The sequence below is a fragment of the Arachis hypogaea genome, chromosome 4 (assembly GCF_003086295.3).
Source record: "Arachis hypogaea cultivar Tifrunner chromosome 4, arahy.Tifrunner.gnm2.J5K5, whole genome shotgun sequence".
NCBI classification, from domain to species: domain Eukaryota; kingdom Viridiplantae; phylum Streptophyta; class Magnoliopsida; order Fabales; family Fabaceae; genus Arachis; species Arachis hypogaea.
The window spans coordinates 23573600-23594674 of NC_092039.1; the positions used below are offsets into that span (position 1 = coordinate 23573600).

The following is a 21075-nucleotide window of genomic DNA, read 5'->3' on the forward strand; positions in this document are numbered from 1 at the left end:
CCGAATGGCCAGCCCTCTCCCTGATCAAGTGACCGAATGATTAAAGACTTAAAGTGATCAAAAGATGAAACGTGGTCAAAAGACGTCTAATACAATAGATAAATGTCCTATATATACTTAGACTAGCTCCTAGGGTTTACATGAGTAAGTAATTGATGCATAAATCCACTTCCGGGGCCCACTTGGTGTATGCTTGGGCTGAGCTTGATTAATCCACGAGCTGAGGCATTTCCTGGAGTTGAACTCCGAGTTATGATGTGTTTTGGGCGTTCAACTCCGGATCATGACGTTTTTCTGGCGTTTAACTCCAGACAGCAGCTTGTACTTGGCGTTCAACGCCAAGTTACGTCGTCATTCTTCGAATAAAGTATGGACTATTATATATTGCTGGAAAACCCTGGATGTCTACTTTCCAACGCCGTTGAGAGCGCGCCAATTGGAGTTCTGTAGCTCCAGAAAATCCATTTTGAGTGCAGGGAGGTCAGATTCCAACAGCATCAGCAGTCCTTTTGTCAGCCTTCTTCAGAGTTTTGCTCAAATCCCTCAATTTTAGTCAGAATTTACCTGAAATCACAGAAAAACACACAAACTCATAGTAAAGTCCAGAAATGTGAATTTAACATAAAAACTAATGAAAACATCCCTAAAAGTAGCTCAAACTTACTAAAAACTATATAAAAACAACGCCAAAAAGCGTATAAATTATCCGCTCATCAGCCATTCATGAGCTCTGATGAGTATTCTTCCTCTGAAGAGGATGAAGATGTCACTGAAGAGCAAGTTGCTAAGTGCCTCGGAGCAATCATGAAGCTAAATGACAAGTTATTTGGTAATGAGACTTGGGAGGATGAACCTCCTTTGCTCACCAAAGAACTGGATGACTTGACTAGGCAGAGATTACCTCAAAAGAGACAGGACCCTGGGAAGTTCTCAATACCTTGTACAATAGGCACCATGACCTTCAAGAAGGCTCTGTGTGACCTAGGGTCAAGCATAAACCTCATGCCTCTCTCTGTAATGGAGAAGCTAGGGATCTTTGAGGTGCAAGCTGCAAGAATCTCACTAAAGATGGCAGACAATTCAAGAAAACAAGCTTATGGACTTGTAGAGAATGTTCTGGTAAAGGTTGAAGACCATTACATCCCTGCTGATTTCATAGTCCTAGAGACTGGGAAGTGCATGGATGAATCCATCATCCTTGGCAGACCCTTCCTAGCCACAGCAAAGGCTGTGATTGATGTTGATAGAGGAGAATTGATCATTCAAGTGAATGAAGAATCCTTTATGTTTAAGGCTCAAGGATATCCCTCTGTAACCATGGAGAGGAAGCATGAAGAGCTTCTCTCAAAACAGAGTCAAACAGAGCCCCCACAGTCAAACTCTAAGTTTGGTGTTGGGAGGCCTCAACCAACTTCTAAGTTTGGTGTTGAACCCCCATATTCAAACTCTAAGTTTGGTGTTGGGAGGTTCCAAACATTGCTCTGAGTACCTGTGAGGCTCCATGAGAGCCCACTGTCAAGCTACTGACATTAAAGAAGCGCTTGTTGAGAGGCAACCCAATGTTATATTTATCTATTTTCCTTTATTATTTTATGTTTTCTGTAGGTTGATGATCATGGAAAGTCACAAAATCAATTGAAAAAGCAAAAATAGAATGAAAAACAGAAAGAAAAACAGCACACCCTAGAGAAAAACCTTGCTGGCGTTTAAACGCCAATAAGGACAGCAAATGGGCGTTTAACGCCCAGTCTGACACCATTCTAGGCGTTTAACGCCAGAAAGGGGCACCAGACTGGCGTTAAACGTCAGGAAGGGGCAAGAAGTTGGCGTTAAATGCCAGAAATGGGCACCAGCCCGGCGTTTAAGGCCAGAATTGGCATAAAGAGCATTTTTGCTTGCCACTTGGTGTGGACCCCACAGGATCCCCACCTACCCCACCACTCTCTCTCTTCTTCACCCATTCACCAATCACCTCAACACCTCTTTCCCAAAAACCCCTCACCTATCAAATCTCACTATTCTCTTCACCACTCACATCCATCCTTCATAAAACCCCACCTACCTCACCATTCAAATTCAAACCACTTTCCTACCCAAACCCACCCTCACATGACCGAACCATACACCCCCTCTCCACTCCTATATAAACTCATCTTCACTCCTTTATTTTCACACAACCTAAACACTACTTCTCCCCCTTGGCCGAACCACAAAGCCACCTACATCTCCTCTATTTCTTCTTTTTCTACTCTCTTCTTTCTTCTTTTGCTCGAGGACGAGCAAATCTTCTAAGTTTGGTGTGGTAAAAGCATTGCTTTTTGTTTTTCCATAACCATTTATGGCATCTAAGGCCGGAGAAACCTCTAGAAAGAGGAAAGGGAAGGCAAAAGCTTCTACCTCCGAGTCATGGGAGATGGAGAGATTCATCTCAAGGGTGCATCAAGACCACTTCTATGAAGTTGTGGCCATGAAGAATGTGATCCCCGAGGTCCCTTTCAAACTCAAAAAGAGTGAATATCCGGAGATCCGACATGAGATCCGAAGAAGAGTTGGGAAGTTCTTACCAACCCCATTCAACAAGTCGGAATCTTAATGGTTCAAGAGTTCTATGCCAATGCATGGATCACCAAGAACCATGATCAAAGTGTGAACCCGGACCCAAAGAATTGGCTCACAATGGTTCGGAGAAAATGCTTAGATTTTAGTCCGGAAAATGTAAGGTTGGCATTCAACTTGCCCATGATGCAAGGAGATGAACACCCTTACACTAGAAGGGTCAACTTTGATCAAAAGTTGGACCAAGTCCTCATAGACAATTGTGAAGAGGGTGCTCAATGGAAGAGAGATTCAAGAGGAAAGCCGGTTCAACTGAGAAGGCATGACCTCAAGCCCGTGGCTAGAGGATGGTTGGAGTTTATCCAACGCTCAATCATTCCCACTAGCAACCGGTCCGAAGTTACTATAGACCGGGCTATCATGATTCATAGCATCATGATTGGAGAGGAAGTAGAAGTTCATGAGGTTATATCCTAAGAACTTTATAAGGTGGCGGACAAGTCCTCTACCTTGGCAAGGTTAGCTTTCCCTCATCTCATTTGTCACCTCTGTTATTCAGTTGGAATTGACATAGAGGGAGACACTCTCATTGATGAGGACAAGCCCATCACTAAGAAAAGGATGGAGCAAACAAGAGACCCCACTCATCATGAAATCCCTGAGATGCCTCAAGGGATGCACTTTCCTCCAAAAAACTATTGGGAGCAAATCAACACCTCCCTAGGGGAATTGAGTTCCAATACGGGACAACTAAGGGTGGAGCACCAAGAACATTCCATTCTCCTCCATGAAATTAGAGAAGATCAAAGAATCATGAGAGAGGAGCAACAAAGGCAAGGAAGAGACATTGAGGAGCTCAAGCACTCCATAAGATCTTCAAGAGGAAGAACAAGCCGCCATCACTAAGGTGGACCCGTTCTTTAATTTCCTTGTTCTTTATTTTTCTGTTTTTCGAATTTCCATGCTTATGTTTATCCATGTTTATGTCTTATGATCATTAGTGTCTTAGTGTCTATGCCTTAAAGTTATGAATGTCATATGAATCCATCACCTTTCTTAAATAAAAAATGTTCTTAATTGAAAAAGAGAAGAATTGCATGAATTTCAGATTTTATAACAGATTAATTATTTTGATGTGGTGACAATACTTTTGACTTCTGAATGTATGCTTGAACAGTGCATATGTCTTTTGAATTTGTTGTTCATGAATGTTGGCTCTTGAAAGAATGATGAAAAAGGAGACATGTTACTAAGGATCTGAAAAATCATAAAAAAATGATTCTTGAAGCAAGAAAAAGCATTGAATACAAAAAAAAGAGAGAAAAATTTGAAAAAAAAGAGAAAGAGAGGAAAAAGAAAAAAAGAAAAAGAAATAATAAAGTTGTGATCCAAGGCAAAAAGAGTGTGCTTAAGAACCATGGACATCTCTAATTGGGGACTCTAGCAAAGCTGAGTCACAATCTAAAAAGGTTCACCCAGTTATGTGTCTGTGGCATGTATGTATCCGGTGGTAATACTGGAAGACAGAGTGCTTTGGGCCACGGCCAAGACTCATAAAGTAGCTATGTTCAAGAATCATCATACTTAACTAGGAGAATCAATAACACTATCTGGATTCTAAGTTCTTAGAGAAGCCAATCATTCTGAATTTCAAAAGATAAAGTGAGATGCCAAAACTGATCAGAGGCAAAAAGCTAAAAGCCCCGCTCATCTAATTAATACTGATCTTCATAGATGTTTTTGGAATTCATTGCATATTCTCTTCTTTTTATCTTATTTTATTTTTAGTTGCTTGAGGACAAGCAACAATTTAAGTTTGGTGTTGTGATGAGCGGATAATTTATACGCTTTTTGGCATTATTTTTAGTATGTTTTTAGTATGTTTTAGTTAGTTTTTATTATATTTTTATTAGTTTTTAGTTAAAATTTACTTTTCTGGACTTTACTATGAGTTTGTGTATTTTTCTGTGATTTCAGGTATTTTCTGGCTGAAATTGAGGGATCTGAGCGAAAATCTGATTCAGAGGCTAAAAAGGACTGCAGATGCTGTTGGATTCTGACCTCCCTGCACTCGAAGTGAATTTTCTGGAGCTACAGAAGCCCAATTGGCGCGCTCTTAATTGTGTTGGAAAGTAGACATCCTGGGCTTTCCATAAATGTATAATAGTCCATACTTTACTCGACATTTGATGGCCCAAACCGGCGTTCCAAATCAGCTCAAAACTGCCCGGCGTTAAACGCCGGAACTAGCACAAGAATGGGAGTTAAACGCCCAAACTGGCACAAAAGCTGACATTTAACTCCAAGAGAAGTCTCTACACGAAAATGCTTCAATGCTCAGCCCAAGCACACACCAAGTGGGCCCGGAAGTGGATTTTTATGTCATTTACTCATTTCTGTAAACCCTAACTACTAGTTCTCTATAAGTAGGACCTTTTGCTATTGTATTTTGAGTCTTTTGATCACTTGAATCTTTTGATCATGTTTTTATGATTGAACCCTCTTTGGGAGGCTGGCCATTCGGCCATGCCTAGACCTTGTTCTTATGTATTTTCAACGGTGGAGTTTCTACACACTATAGATTAAGGTGTGGAGCTCTACTGTATCTCGAGTATTAATGCAATTACTATTGTTCTTCTATTCAATTCAGCTTATTCTTGTTCTAAGATATCACTTGTTCCTCAACTTGATGAATGTGATGATCCGTGACACTCATCATCATTCTCACCTATGAACGTGTGCCTGACAACCACCTCCGTTCTACCTTAGATTGAGTGGATATCTCTTGGATCCCTTAATCGAAATCTTCGTGGTATAAGCTAGAATTGATGGCGGCATTCAAGAGAATCCGGAAGGTCTAAACCTTGTCTGTGGTATTCTGAGTAGGATTCAAGGATTGAATGACTGTGACGAGCTTCAAACTCGCGATTGTGGGGCGTTAGTGACAGACGCAAAAGAATCACTGGATTCTATTCCGACATGATCGAGAACCGACAGCTGAATAGCCGTGCTATGACAGAGCGCGTTGAACATTTTCACTGAGAGGATGGGAGGTAGCCACTGACAACGGTGAAACCCTACATATAGCTTGACGTGGAAAGGAGTAAGAAGGATTGGATGAAGACAGTAGGAAAGCAGAGAGACGGAAGGGACAAAGCATCTCCATACGCTTATCTGAAATTCTCACCAATGAATTACATAAGTATCTCTATATTTATTTTATGCTTTATTCATAAATCATTCATACCCATTTTATTCTGCCTGACTGAGATTTACAAGATGACCATAGCTTGCTTCATACCAACAATCTCCGTGGGATCGACCCTTACTCGCGTAAGGTTTATTACTTGGATGACCCAGTGCACTTGCTGGTTAGTTGTGCGAAGTTGTGATAAAGAGTTGAGATTGCAATTAAGCGTACCATGTTGATGGCGCCATTGATGATCACAATTTCGTGCACCAGATGTCCGCCGAGCTTCCTTGATCTACTAGAGTTCTGTGGAGATGGGCATTGGCCAGGATCATGGTTATCACCACTGGATCGTCGTGTTCAGGGATTACTCCTTGCCATCTTCCTTTGTAAATGAGATGGTAGGAAGGTCAGGCGATTCGCTCCCGACCTGGTAGACTCGCTTGAGGTGTCTCTTGCGAGAGGACTTGGTGAGTCCCCCTCCCGCGAATCCACCTTAGATCATATGTATATGTCTCTCCGGAGTCTGCGGTGGTGGGTCTCTTCTATCTACGTCATCTCGCTTTCTCTTCCCATGATTGTCTGACCTTTCCATGAGATATCTATCAAGTCGACCTTCTCTGGCCAACTTTTCTATCACATTCTTGAGGTCGTAACAGTCGTTTGTTGAGTGACTATATATTTTATGGTACTCGCAGTAATCGCTGCAACTTCCCCCTTTTTATTTTTAATGGGCCTAGGAGGCGGCAGCCTTTCAGTATTGTAAATTTCTCTGTATACGTCCACTATAGAAACCTTTAGAGGAGTATAAGAGTGATATTTCATAGGTCTGTCAAGACCGAGGTCTTCTTTCTTCTTGGGCTCCCTCTCCCTTTCTTTTATCGAGGGAGGGTGCCCAGATCGCTAACTCGACTCTCTCAGTCTGGCATTTTCCTCCATGTTGATGTACTTTTCCGCTCTCTCCTGTACATCACTCAAAGAGGTCGGGTGCCTTTTTGATATGGACTGTGAGAAGGGTCCTTCCCTAAGTCCATTTACTAATCCCATGATAACTGCCTCTGTGGGCAGATCTTGAATTTCCAAACACGCTTTGTTGAACCTTTCCATGTAATCACGTAGAGGTTCCCCGACCTCCTGTTTAACTCCCAGGAGGCTCGGTGCGTGGTTTACTTTATCCTTCAGGATGGAGAATCGCATCAGGAATTTTCTTAAGAGGTCCTCAAAGCTGGTAACCGACCTTGGAGGGAGGCTATCGAACCACTTCATCGCTGCTTTTGACAGGGTGGTCGGAAAAGCCTTGCAACGTGTTGCATCAGAAGCATCAGCCAGATACATCCGACTTTTGAAATTGCTTAAATGATGCTTTGGGTCTGTGGTTCCGTCATAGAGGTTCATCTCAGGGCTTTTGAAGTTTCTTGGAACCTTCGCCCTCATGATGTCCTCGCTGAACGGGTCCTCTCCTCCAAAGGGCGACTCTTCTAGGTTGCCGCGGGAGTCTCGGGCTTTAAGGGAGGATTCAAGCTTTGTGAGCTTTTCTTCCAACTCTTTTCGTCGTTCTATTTCCTCCCTAAGGTTTCGCTCTGCCTCTCATTGTCGTTCTAGTTCCTGTTCCAGTTGCTCCAAACGACCTTGGTGACCATGGACCAGCCCCATTAGCTCGGTTGCATGGGGTGGCCCTTCCTTTCCGAACTCTCGTCCTTCCAAGGAATTTGCCTTTGGGTTTTTGAGCCCAGAGGTGCCTTCTTTATGCTGGTCGCTGGTTCCTTGATTAAGGGTCAAGTCTGCGGTATTGTTTCCGGTATCTGGATTTTCTTGCTCGGAATCAGATGCTGTATGTCCATCTTCTGGTGAGTTGTCCGCCATTACTAGTTGATCTCTCGGTTCGCCGGCAACGGCGCCAATGTTTCGGGGCTTACCTAGAACCGGACGGTGGTTGGGCTTGTTTGTGAGGCCCAAGCGTTGGAGGAGTGTGGTCTCCAACTTGGTTTACGTCTGGGAGCTGCCTCCGAGTTGTGTATGTGAAAGAATGGGGGTGGTACCTGCAAAGACACTCCGATGCCTAAGTCAGTAAGGGTGTAAGCAGGTCTAGAGAGTATTGGGGCTTAGAGATACCTGAGAGATGTCAGTGTATTTATAGTGGTGAACCCATAACCACCGTTGGAGTAGTTCCGCCTTTTAAGGGGAATAACCGTCCCTTTATCTTAGGGAAGTTGAGATATGGCTCCTGGAAGTGGTTAGAGAGATTTTAGGGGCAGTTATCCTCTTGAGTGAGGGTTTATCTGCCAGCTAATCCCTCGTTCCCGACTTCTTTAGAGCAAGTCGTGGTAAGCACCGACTTCGTAGATTGAAGGTCGGTGTAAGGTGAGGCTCAGTCCTTTGGATTGGGTTGGGCCTTTCGTTGGGTCCTGGGTCTCATCATTGGGTCAGGGTATGATCAAGTCTTAAAATTTTAATTGCCTCAATTTAGCCCCTAAATTTTTTAAGTTTTAATAATCTTAGTCCGTGCGATGGTTTTCGTCACAAAGTCAATTGAAAAGTTTAGAGACTAAATTGAGACAATTGAAACTTCAAAAGCTAAATTGAAACTTGTGTATAATTTCAAGACTAAATTTTTGACAAACTGCGATCCCCATTAAATTTTTGACAAATATTTTAAGTATGTATATAACTTGTCTCCTACAAATTCCGATCTTCTTAAGACGAAATCATTGTTTGAAATAAATTCACCAGGTTTTCTGTTGATTTATTTACAACTTATTATAACATTGTTTCAATAAAGTGATAGCTAGTTTAATGGTTCCTGATGACATTTTTTAACGTAGGATTGTTTGTGATAAAATGAAGGTTTTGAAATAACATATTGGTTTTTAGACCCGAAGTTGTCGATGTATGTGATTGAATATGTGTTATTCTGTTTGCGTGTGATCAATGATGGATGCAATTAAACATTTCAAGAAAGGGCAAGTGTGCTTATTTGATTTCTACTGAGACTTGATGAAATTTTATTTCACCTCCCCCAATTTCGCTATTAATAAGTTCCATGTTATATATACTTGGTATCCAAATCGGAAATATTATCAGACCAATACGTTTACTTTTTACTAATATTAATTAATATTGTAGATTAATATTTTATTTTATTTTATTTTAATACTATGGAAATATAATTAAAGCTTGTGTAAAAATAAATATAAACAAATGAAATTTAGCTCGTCAACAACCACCATCAACGTCAACGTGGATTTTATTTTATTTAAAGACTATATAAATATATTAAACCGTTTGTTTTAAAAAATAGGATAAGACAAGATACAGAAAAATATAAAAGACAAAAATATAAAATTTTATAGTCTTGTATTTTATCAGGTGATAAACTAGTACAAATTATAAAAATTTAATTTATTTACATTTTTTTCATTCAAAAAATTTAAAAAATATATATAATAATAAAAATATAATTATAAAAAATTAATAAAAAATAAGTTGTATTTTTTATTAGTGTCTCTATATCATTCTTATTAAAATAAATACAAAATATATTAATTAAATATCTCTGTATATAATATTTTTATCTATTTTTATCTGTCAAATATAATTTTTTGTTTTTATGTCTTTGTCTTAATTTTCCGTCCGTATAAACAAACGCATATAAACCGTGCCATCAACTTTTACGCTAAAACTTAAATTTCAATATATTGCAAAGAACACACACCAAAAGAAAATGAACAACGACATACTTAAGTATATGTACTTATGTAGTTTGATTAATATGACTATCCACTAGTATATATATGCTCCCAACTCTTCAAAGTAAATACAAGAAAGAAAACAAAGGGAAGCAAACACTTTCTTTTTTAAAATAAAAAATAATAAGAGCAGAAAAAGAGAAAACACTCCTTTGAACTAGCTATCAACATTACATTTAGTTTGTCTTTTATTTTATATTTTTATTTTTTAATAATTTTGTTTTTTTATAATTTTATAAAGAAAAGAGAAAACAATAATTTTTTATATTTTTTATTTTCTCCTTTTCTCTACAAAATTTTAAAAACAAAAAAATTAAAAATAAAAGATAAAATGCAAACCAAACAAATCCTACTTTATTCTTCCATTTCTTCTTTCGCCTTACAGCATCATTATTTCTTCCAATTTTGGCTCTTCTACGTACACCTTCATGAAAATCAAAACCAAATAAGCAAGAAACTTAAATAAAATATAACAAGCTAAGCCAATTTAATGCCAATTTTTCCCTTAAAATATGGGTATGAAAATTTTTAGTTATGTCTAAATAAAAAATGTTTGATAATAAAAAAATATTAATAAAAAATAGATAAACATTGTCTTATTTAAAGTTTATTATTAAATGTTATACAATTAATAATTATTAAATAAGATAAATTTTGACTTTTTTTGGTTTTTTAACATGATCATACTTAAATATTTACTTATTTTTTTATTTTTTATTTTTGTAAGGAGGATTGGAATACTTGTATTTTGATCTTATTATAAAAAGTACAACTAGTGAAATCTAATCTAGCCTTTAAAGTCTCATGGAAAGGATAACTAAAAATTTTTGGACAATGATTTCTTTTCATTTTCAAAAGTTAAATTTGAGATCATTAATTAGTTAAGAAACTACAATATTTATCATCTTAACATAATCAATAATATTAAGTATATACTAAAATCAGTTATTAATATAAAATATATATTTAAATATAATATACATTAAAAATAAATTAAACAATATATATTTATACATAAATATATTGATAATTAATTTTGATAGTCATTTTTAATATACAAATAATATTTTTGTAACAAATTTTTACATCGGTGAATATTAATAGTTACTTATTAATTATTACACGTAAAATACTTACCTTTCAAGAAATCAATTACTCTTGGGATAAAATATGTTCTTGGGTGTTGGTGCCTTCGGCCTATCCCCAGAGCCCGAAGAACTTGAGCCCTTGGTAGTTGCTGCCTTGGTTTTACCCTCAGAGCCTGAAGGACTTGAGACACTGCTGCTCAGAGACGATGGCGGTGGAGGCCTTGTAGGACAAAGAGAAGCTTGAATACTACTTATCTTGGTGGCCATTTTCATAAAGGAGGAAAATTTTAAGAAAGAAAAATATATATAACTTTTGTTAAGGAACTATAAATACCTAGCTTGTTTTGTGGTTATATTTTAGGACAATATAATGCTTTATATATATAGGGAGCCATTTGATGAAGCGATAACAACTCATCAAATATTTTTGTAGTAATTAACATGGAAACTACATTTGCATTACCAGGTATTTTAATTGCAATTTACGAACAACTCAAACGAAGATTGACCATATGTATGTGCATGGAAACCGTATAGAAAAATTAAACCTAAATAAATGTTTAAAGATATATATACAGAAAAACCTAATAACATGTTGACATGGTCGTGACGTAGGTTAGTCCCTTATTTGGGTTGTTATTTCTTTTATTATTGTTTTTCTTTTTTACCAATGCCAATCACACACACATACACGCTTAAGTCTTCGTCACTTTTAATAATTTCTTATATATATATATATATATATATATATATATATATATATATATATATATATATATATATATATATATATATATATATATATATATATAAAAGAAAGACTACTATCCCCTTTTATGAGTAGATAATTAATTAATTAATGGTATTATTCTCTCTTATATTTCATCAACATTCTTGTAAATATCACTACAACAAAAATTATTTTTAATATTAAATTTTTAATGATAATAATATAAATATATAATGGTCATTATATATTCTATTAAACTTATATTTTTACGTCAATTATATATATATATATTGGTATTACTATATGTGGTAATGACAATTGTATATATTTTTGTAACTATTAAAAATATTTTTATCCGTAATTATATAATTGTCACTGAAATTTTTTAATAACAAAATATAAGACAACTAATATCTAATTATCAATAAAGTGACTATTTTTATTTTTGCTAAAGATATAAATTACCGTTAAAATTAATTTTTCCAGTAGTATATATAAACGTCTTTTAATTGAAAGGTGAAGACTACTAAAAGTTAAAAATTACTTGAAAAAATTATTAATTACCCGAATTTATTAGAAATCAAGAATATTTATTAATTAGATACTTAAACTCTGAATAACTCATCAGTTATCTAAATTAAAATCAATTGCATACTCTACTATTCTTAGTCAAAATTCAATAAAATTCCTATGATGTATAATATTTTTCCGGTTTGGTTAGTGTCAATGGTGGGAGCAGCTCCATGTTTGGAAGAATGGAAGTTATGGGGAAATTTAATGTGTTTTTGATGACTCTTTCGTGGACGTAATATAATCAAGCTAAACTATTCGGTCTTGTATTTCTATATTAAAAAATACGAGATAATAATGTCTCTTCAAAGCTTAAATTAATTTGTGAATATCATTATTTTTAAATAATACTCAAACTGCGTTGCTTTCTTTATGTTTCACTTTGTTGAATATAAATTTTGTTAGAAAAAACAAATGTTCTTCTAAGAAAAATACTTAAAGTACATTCATATGAACATTAAGAGGAGCTAATTAAATTTAATAAATTCTACAATATATTTTTATTTTAATTTAATTGCTTTTGGGAAAAAGAAATTAACCTCCTTAACAAACTTATAGAGTTATAGTAATAAATTGGTAACAGATATATATGTCACATCTATGAATATACTTAGTGGTCAAATGGTTGACCAAAACCTTATATTGTTTTCACGTCATTAATAATTGGTCTTTTATTTTTAACCATTTAATAATTTGAGCATTTTCCCTTGACCATTATGCAGCTCATATTTCCGTGATCTTTTGTCATTTTTATTAATTATGCTACACATTTTGAAAGCTTTAAGTTTGAAAGATATGTTTGTAAGAGAGATTAAGACTAAAAAGTAAAGATTGAGGGAAAAAAATTAAATTAAATATTTATATTATGTTTAAGTATAAAATATATTAGATTAAATTATATCTAAATATATATTATGTTTGGTGTAAGATAAATTTATAAATTGAGGGACAGATTTAAAATTTAAAAAATTACATGAGAGTATTTATAAAAAAAATTTAATTTTTAATTTTAGACATTTTAGTCTCATATATTTTTACTTTATGGAAATAGTAAAGAGACTAAAATTTTAGTTTTAATATCTTGATCACTAAATATAATACTGAATCTCAATTTAATCTCTGAATCTCTAAAAACTAACATTACCTAATAGTTTATTTGTTCGTTGAAATTACTATTTTTGGAGAAGTATATAGATAAATTTGCCTATAATTTTGTATTTATTTATCTAATTATCTTTTTTATTTTTATTAATCTTTAATCTAAACTGAAAATAATAAATTAAAATAGGTCAAAATAATATGTTAACTAAAAAAGTGTTTATTTAGCAATTATTGTATGTTTAACATAAAAACTTAAATTTTTATGATTGAGATATAGAATGGGAGAAACAAAATAATTCGTACAACGACGTAGAGATCCTTTTCATTTGTTTGTTGAAGAGTTTATTTAATTTGTATTTGATCCATAAAAAATAAAGTGATTAATTAGAACGATTAGGATTAAATACTCCAGTGTGAATAGTTTTTAACGCTAACAAAAACATGTTTAATATATAACTATGGGAATATAATTAAAACTTGTATAAAATAAATCTAATAAACAAATAAAATTTAGCTTGTTAATAAATAATAACCACCATCAACGTAGATTTTAAAGAGTATAAATATATTGAACTCATCATATATAATTAAACTGTCACATTAACTTTTTCACTAAAATTTACATTTCACTATATTACAAAGAACACACACCAAGAGAAAACGAATCACGACGTACACTAAATATATTTAATTTTATTTTATTATTATGACTATCCACTAGTATATATGCCCCCCAACTCTTGAAATTAAAGTAAACCGTAACCCCGAGAAACCTAAATACAAGAAAGAAAACAAAGGGAAGCAAACACTATGTTTTCTAAAAATAAAATATAAAAAATAAAAATAAACATAAAAATTGAAAATACAAACTAAATAAATCCTAACTTATTCTTTCATTTCTTCCGTTCGCCTTGCACTTGCAGTATCATTCCTTCCAATTTTGGCTCTTCTACATACACCTTCATGAAAATCAAAACTAAATAAGCAAGAATCTTAATTAAAATATATATAACAAGCCAATTTAATGCCAATTTTTTTATTCTTAAAACATGGGTATATATGGTCGTATGGAAATTTTTCATTATATCTAAATATTTACTTATTGTTTTTATTTTTATTTGAAAAATTATAGAAAATTAATTTTTGGTTAGCTAATATTAACCAATTTTAATATTTAGGTTTGTAATTTAGGATTAAGTAACGCTAGGGAACTAATTTTCTTTAGCCAATATTAGCCAATATTTTTAAAATGACTTTGTTTATCTTAAATTGTATGTATATACCCTAAATAATAAATTTTTAATCGTAAATCTTAAATTATAAACATAAACTAACTATAAAATTAGTTAATATTAGCTAACAAAAAGTTTGTTTCTTATACTTTTAGAATTTAGGATCAAAAGTTTATAATTCAGAATTTAGACTTTAAAATAAATAAAATAATTTTAAAAAATTGACTAATATTAATTTAAAAAATAGCTATCTAACATTATTATTTTTATTTTATTTTATTTTTTGTACCCAGGGCTGAGCTACTTAGCTTGTATTGGTATCTTATTATAAAAAATTCAACTAGTGAAATCTAATCTAGTCTTTGAAGTCTCATAGAAAGGATAAGTAAAAATCTTTCGATAAAGATTTTTTTTTTTAATTTTATCTCCAAAAGTTAAATTTGAGATCAATTGTTAAGAAACTAAGATACTAATTAATTATTATGCATAAAATACTTACCTTTGAAGAAATCAATTTCTGTTGGGATAAAATATGGTCTTGGTGGTTGGTGCCTTCGGCTTATCCCCGGAGCCTGAAGGACTCGGAGATGGTGGAGGCCTTGTGGGACAAAGAGAACCTTGAGCACTTTTCTTGCTACTCATTTTGATAAATAATAATGGAAATTTTTGGGAAACAAAAAATATAACTTTTCTCAAGAAAGTGAGGAACTATATATATATTCTTAATTAATTAGCTTGTTTCCTGGTTATGTTTTAGGACAATCTAACGCTTTCGAATGCTCATTATATAGGGAGCCATTAACATGGAAAATTGGAAACTACATTTGCATTGCCGTGTATTTGAATTGCAATTTACGAACTTAAACATAGATTATTGACCATTATGTACGTGCATGGAAACCGTATAGAAAATTAAATTAGACCTAAATAAATGTTTAAAGATAGATATAGAGAAAAACCTAATAATATGTTGACATGGTCTTGCCGTGGGTTAGTCCTTTATTTGGGTTGTTATTTCTTTTATTATTATTGTTTTTCTTTTTTACCAACGCAATCACACATACACGGTTAAAGTCTTCGTCACTTTTAATAATATTTTATAAATATGTAGAGAAGAAAGATAATCCCCCTTTAAAGATAATTGATTGACTACTTTTATTATTCTCTTAAGAAGTAAAACCTAAATTCTATTTAGTTAGGACCATATTGTACCTCTATTTGGTAAAATTATTAATTACAAGAATTTGTTATTAGAAATCATGCAAGAATATTTATTAGATAAATTAAACTCTAAATAATTCAGTTATCTTCTAAATTAAAATTAATTACTATACTACTCTATTATTCTACTAGTCAAATTTCAATAAAATTCCGTGATGTGTAATATTTTTTCTGGTTTGTTTGGTGTCAATGGTGGGACGAGGAGCTACATGTTTGGAAGCATGGAAGTTATGAGGAAATTTAATGTGTTTTTGATGACTCTTTCGTGGACGTAATATAATCAAGGTAAACTATAAGGTCCTTGTATTTTTTATATTAAAAAATATGAGATAATAAGGTCTATTCAAAGCTTAAATTAATTTGTATATATCATTATTTATTAAATACTCAAACCGCTTTTTTATGTTTCACTTTGTTGAATAGAAATATTGTTGAAAAAAAATGAATGTTCTTTCTAAGAAAAATACTTAAAGTACATTCATATGAACATACATTAATTATTAAGAGGAGCTAATTGAATTTAACATATATATATATATATATATATATATATATATATTGTTTTAAAAAAAATCCTTAATAACAAACATAGAGTAATAAACGAGTAACAGATATGTTACATCTATGAAAGTACTTATTGGTCAAATGGTTGACCAAAACCTTACATTGTTTTCACGTCATTAAATAATTGGTCTTTTCTAGCAATTTAATTTGAGCATTATTTTCCCTTGACCACTATGCAACTCATTATTTATGGTATGTCTAAAACGAATTCAATTATTATGTATTTATTAAATGAGTTATATTTATATAGATTATTAAATTTTATTAGATGAAAATTAGAGATTAATATAAAAGAAGAGTATTGATATAATCTAATAAATATAAAATATCTTAGTACATAAATAAATATTTTAAATGACAATATTTTAATACATAATATTTTAAATGGCAACAAAATTTTTTATTCTTAACTAATTAAATATAAAATATATTAGTATTTTTTATTTAATAAAATTAATTATTATGCAAAATTTTTTTATAATATTAAAAAATTATATTAATATTTTAAACTGTAACATAAACATATAAAATTATTAAAATTTTATTTTATATTACCTGATAAATAATTAGATTATTATATTCAAAATTTATTAACTAACTATTTTTATTAAAGATATTATTATATAATATAATTTTTCATAAAAAAATTTTAAAAAAATAATTTATTTAAAATATTATATATAATACATGAAAATATTAATTTTTTAAATTTTTTAAAAAATAGAATAAATAATATAATTTTAAATACATACCTAAATAAAAAAGTTAATATTTTCATGTATTATATATAACGTTTTAAATAAATTTTTACTTTTATAAATATTTTAATAAAAATTATATTATATAATAATAAATTTTAAATATAATAAATTAATTATTTTAATAATTTATTTATTTTATATTTTTATGTTGTAGTTTAAAATATCATTTTAATATTATAAAATTTTTTTGTATAATAATTAATCTTAATGAATAAAAAAATTTATATTTTTTGTATTTATTTATTTTATATTTTTTAGAATAAATTTTTTTTATCTTTATATAATAAAATATGTGATAATCTTCTTATATATATAGGGGTGGTAAAATGGGTCGAATTCGTCGGGTCGACCCGATGAACCCGCTAAAAATGTGGGTCGGGCTAGAATTTGAAATCTGTCAAATAAAAAAACTTCGTCAAATTATATATATATGTTCCAATTATGTGACTTTATTTATTTTATTTTACAATTTCGTATATGTGTTTAAATTATGTGACTTATTTTTTAAAATAAAGATGGTTCTATTGACAAATATTATTTTGAACAATTTTATTGAAGTTAAAATTTAAAAAAAATAAAAAAATTTATATTATAATTTGACTATTTTTTTATTTGTAATTAATTGTTTAATTATTATTTTTTAGTTAATTTTAATTAATTTAAAAAAAAAAACAAAATCAAACGGCTAGCATTTTGTACCCACTTTAGTTGGCGGGATAGGCCGGCCCGTCCCGCTTAAGGTGCGGGCCTAGGTGAGGCGGGGCGGGTTGGGGCGAGCCGGCCTACATTGCCACCCTTAATATATATACTATCTAGTAATTTTTTATATATTAAATAATTATAATCATATAATAACATTGAAATCAAAAAACATATTAAATTTGTTACAGTATAACTATTTAAAATATCATTTTAATATAATTTGTTAATATTATAAAAAAATTTTACATAAAAATTTTGCGGGTACGTCAAACTTTTTTAATTTGACAGGTTTCAAATCCTAGTCCGACTCACCTTTTTTAGCGAGTTCAGCGGATCGGTCCGACGAACTCGACCCATTTTTCCACCCCTAATACATATATTAAGAAGATTATCACATATTTTACTATATAAAGGTAAAAACTTTTTGTTCTAAAAAAATAAATTAAATAAATACAAAAATATAGTTTTTATATAAAGGTAGAAACTTTTTGTTCTAAAAAATATAAATTAAATAAATACAAAAAAGATAAGCTTTTTTATTCATTAAAATTAATTATTATGCAAAAAATTTTTATAATATTAAAATGATATATATTTTAAGCTATAATATAAAAATATAAATAATGAAAATTTATTTTATATTACTTGCCAAATAATTAGATTATTATATTTAAAATTTTTTAACTAATTACTTTGTTAAATATATTATTATATCATATAATTTTTTATTAAAATATTTGTAAAAGTAAAATTTATTTAAAAAGTTATAATAATACATGAAAATATTAATTTTTTTCATTTAGGTATGTATTTAAAATTATATTATTTATTCTATTTTTTAAAAAAATTGAAAAACTAAAAAAGTTAATATTTTCATGTATTATATATAATATTTTAAATAAATTATATTTTTAAAATATTTTTATAAAAAATTATATTATATAATAATATCTTTAATAAACGTAATTAGTTAATAAATTTTAAATATAATAATTTAATTATTTGTCAAGTAATATAAAATAAAATTTTAATTATTTTATATTTTTATGTTAGTTATAGTTTAAAATATTATTTTAATATAATTTTTTAATATTACAAAAAAAATTTGCATAATAATTAATTTTAATAAATAAAAAATACTCATATATTTTATATTTAATTATTTAAGAATAAAGATTTTGTTGTCGTTTAAAGTATTGTGTATTAAAGTATTGTCATTTAAAGCATTTATTTATGTATTAGGATATTTTATATTTATTATGGTCCATCAATGCTTTTCTTTTATATTAGCCTTTGATTTTCATCTAATAAAATCTAATGGCCTATATAAATGTGGCTCATCCAATAAATATATAATTGTTGAGCTCGTTTTAGACATATATGATTTCTATTATTAATTAATAATATCATATAAAGGGCAATAACACTTTATTATTTTGAGATCGGAGTATTCAAGTGGTTCAATTGGATTAAAAAAAATTAGTCATCAGATTGATAAGATTCAGGTAAAATATTAATTAATTGATAATAAATTAATTAAAAAATAAAAAATCGATTAAAAAATTGGTTAATCATGTATATCAGTATGACTTCTAAGTAATTAATCAGTTTAAAATAATAAAATATAAATTTTATTTATTAAAAAATATATTTTAAATACAAATATATTATTTATTGTATTTAATTTAATTTCAATTGAACTTCAATTAAACATTTAAATATTCAAATTTTTAACTCAATATAATCGATGACCGGTCTGATTCTTTGAATTTTACATTTTCCATTTTGTTTATTTAAGATTTAATAATCCAGTAGATTCTTATAATTTTATTAAATTTTTAATTAAGTTCTTATATTTTTTTTTCAATTAGATTTCTATACGTTAATTTTTTTAATTAAGTATTTGTCGTGAAAATAATATTTAAGATAACAAAATATTCTGTTTAAAAAACGAATATTCTTATGAATAGGTTAGAATAACTAGTTGAACATACATCTATTTTTTTAAAATACCAAAAAAATTCATGACATTTTATCCCAAAGAAAAAAAAATCTAGCCAGCCCTAACTTGCTCACTGTAGATCGTGTACACTGCGTTTCTCCTCCGTCGGTCCATCGTCTTCATCCATAATTGTCGTCGTCCGTAGTGGAGGCTTGGTGGTCGTCCGTCCGTCGCATCCTTCTCTCTGCGCTGTTCTATTCTGCGTTACTCTGTTCTGCGGTCTTCTGTGCTATTTGCCCGTCGAAGCTCTTGTTGTGTTGCGCCTCGCCTCGATTTGCCTATACTCGATCTCTCAGAACAGGTGATATTAAAATTTTTTTCTTCATTATTTTGAAGTTGATGAAATATATTTATACATATGTCAATTTTTTTAAAATAACACTTTTTAGTATAATTCTTGCTTAGATATTATCGTTCATTTTTTACTTAAAATGATTGGGTCAAACCTAGATACTATAGTAGTAGTTATAATTTGTGAAGCTTAATTGGTGTGCAAATGCCATCAGGGTTAGTGATTAATTTTAAATACTATAAGTATACTCTTAAGTATTAATGTAAAGTTTATTATGCTATCATTAGATTATATATATTGTATCAAACGTGTGTGTAATTACTGAGACATGGATTCTAATAGTAAAAGCTTTATGATGAGTTGATATATAATTTGGTTATATTTAATTTAGTTAGATAGTAATTACATCAAAATATTTTCTTAATCAATTGAAAAATATATCATTAATATGCTATGTCTATTCTGTAATTATTTCTTAATTTAGTTCTTCTGATATTTTTACATGCAGTAATGTAAATTTGGTTGTATTTGATATCAATTTTAAGGTTGTTCTCTGCTGATAGTGAAGATGTTTTTGATTCAGCTTCTAAAATAAATGTACATAGGTATGTTGATTGTGAGTCGCTTTTATTTTATCGAACTTATTCGAAGCATAATTTTAAATGTTATTGGATGTGTGTTTGATCGGAATTGAAAAGATGGACTATCAACACTAAGTACTATAATGCTGATGTTTTTGTGTGGATGGCTCATCTTCGTGATAATTTTTCTGTCTAAAATCTACCTATGTTTCAACAGACAGTAGCACTGGTGATGATTTTTGACATGAATATATAATGTTAGTTCTTTCATTTGACTACTCTTTAATTTGTTTTTTGGTCAATGATCATTTATTCCATGAAAAAATCTTAGTTACTTTCATTGTTTTAGTGTGTGTCTTGTTTTTGGCCATGAGGAATCTCAAACAATGGTTTGAAGCAAGCAGACCAAATTTTAACTAATTTTGGCCTGTTCAACAACATTATGTTTGAGCTATATTTTAACATGATTTTTAATAATGTGCTATAGTTTGGACAGAAGTATAAAAGGTTTATTTTTTGTTAGACCGAACCTTGATTTACAAATTATAAACAAAACACACCAATATTCATATAATGTAAACTTAATTTTTATTTTTCTTGTTATATGCAGTCGTCTTTTCTAATTGCTCTCCAAGATTGGATATTTGGTACTGATATTCAAAATTTTGATATGATCATATATGGTTGCATATATTTACTTTTATATATAATAAATTGTTGGGACATCTGATAAACTCAA

General features: G+C 30.5%; 1 protein-coding gene and 2 long non-coding RNA genes across 3 annotated transcripts; all 3 read right to left on the reverse strand.

The window, feature by feature from the left end:
• Positions 1 to 6649: 6649 nt before the first annotated feature.
• On the reverse strand, positions 6650 to 7081 carry LOC140184075 (uncharacterized). Its single transcript, XM_072234361.1, has one exon. It carries the CDS (start codon positions 7079 to 7081, stop codon positions 6650 to 6652), a length of 432 nt encoding a protein of 143 aa, XP_072090462.1.
• A 2387-nt stretch (positions 7082 to 9468) lies between these two features.
• Positions 9469 to 10977, reverse strand: LOC140184414 (uncharacterized). The gene is made up of 2 exons (XR_011881023.1): positions 10630 to 10977; positions 9469 to 9916 (listed from the first exon to the last, which is right to left on the reverse strand). It is a non-coding gene; the product is annotated as an uncharacterized lncRNA (long non-coding RNA).
• A 2548-nt stretch (positions 10978 to 13525) lies between these two features.
• On the reverse strand, positions 13526 to 14973 carry LOC112794253 (uncharacterized). Its single transcript, XR_003198772.2, has 2 exons — positions 14713 to 14973; positions 13526 to 13940 (listed from the first exon to the last, which is right to left on the reverse strand). It is a non-coding gene; the product is annotated as an uncharacterized lncRNA (long non-coding RNA).
• Positions 14974 to 21075: the final 6102 nt, after the last annotated feature.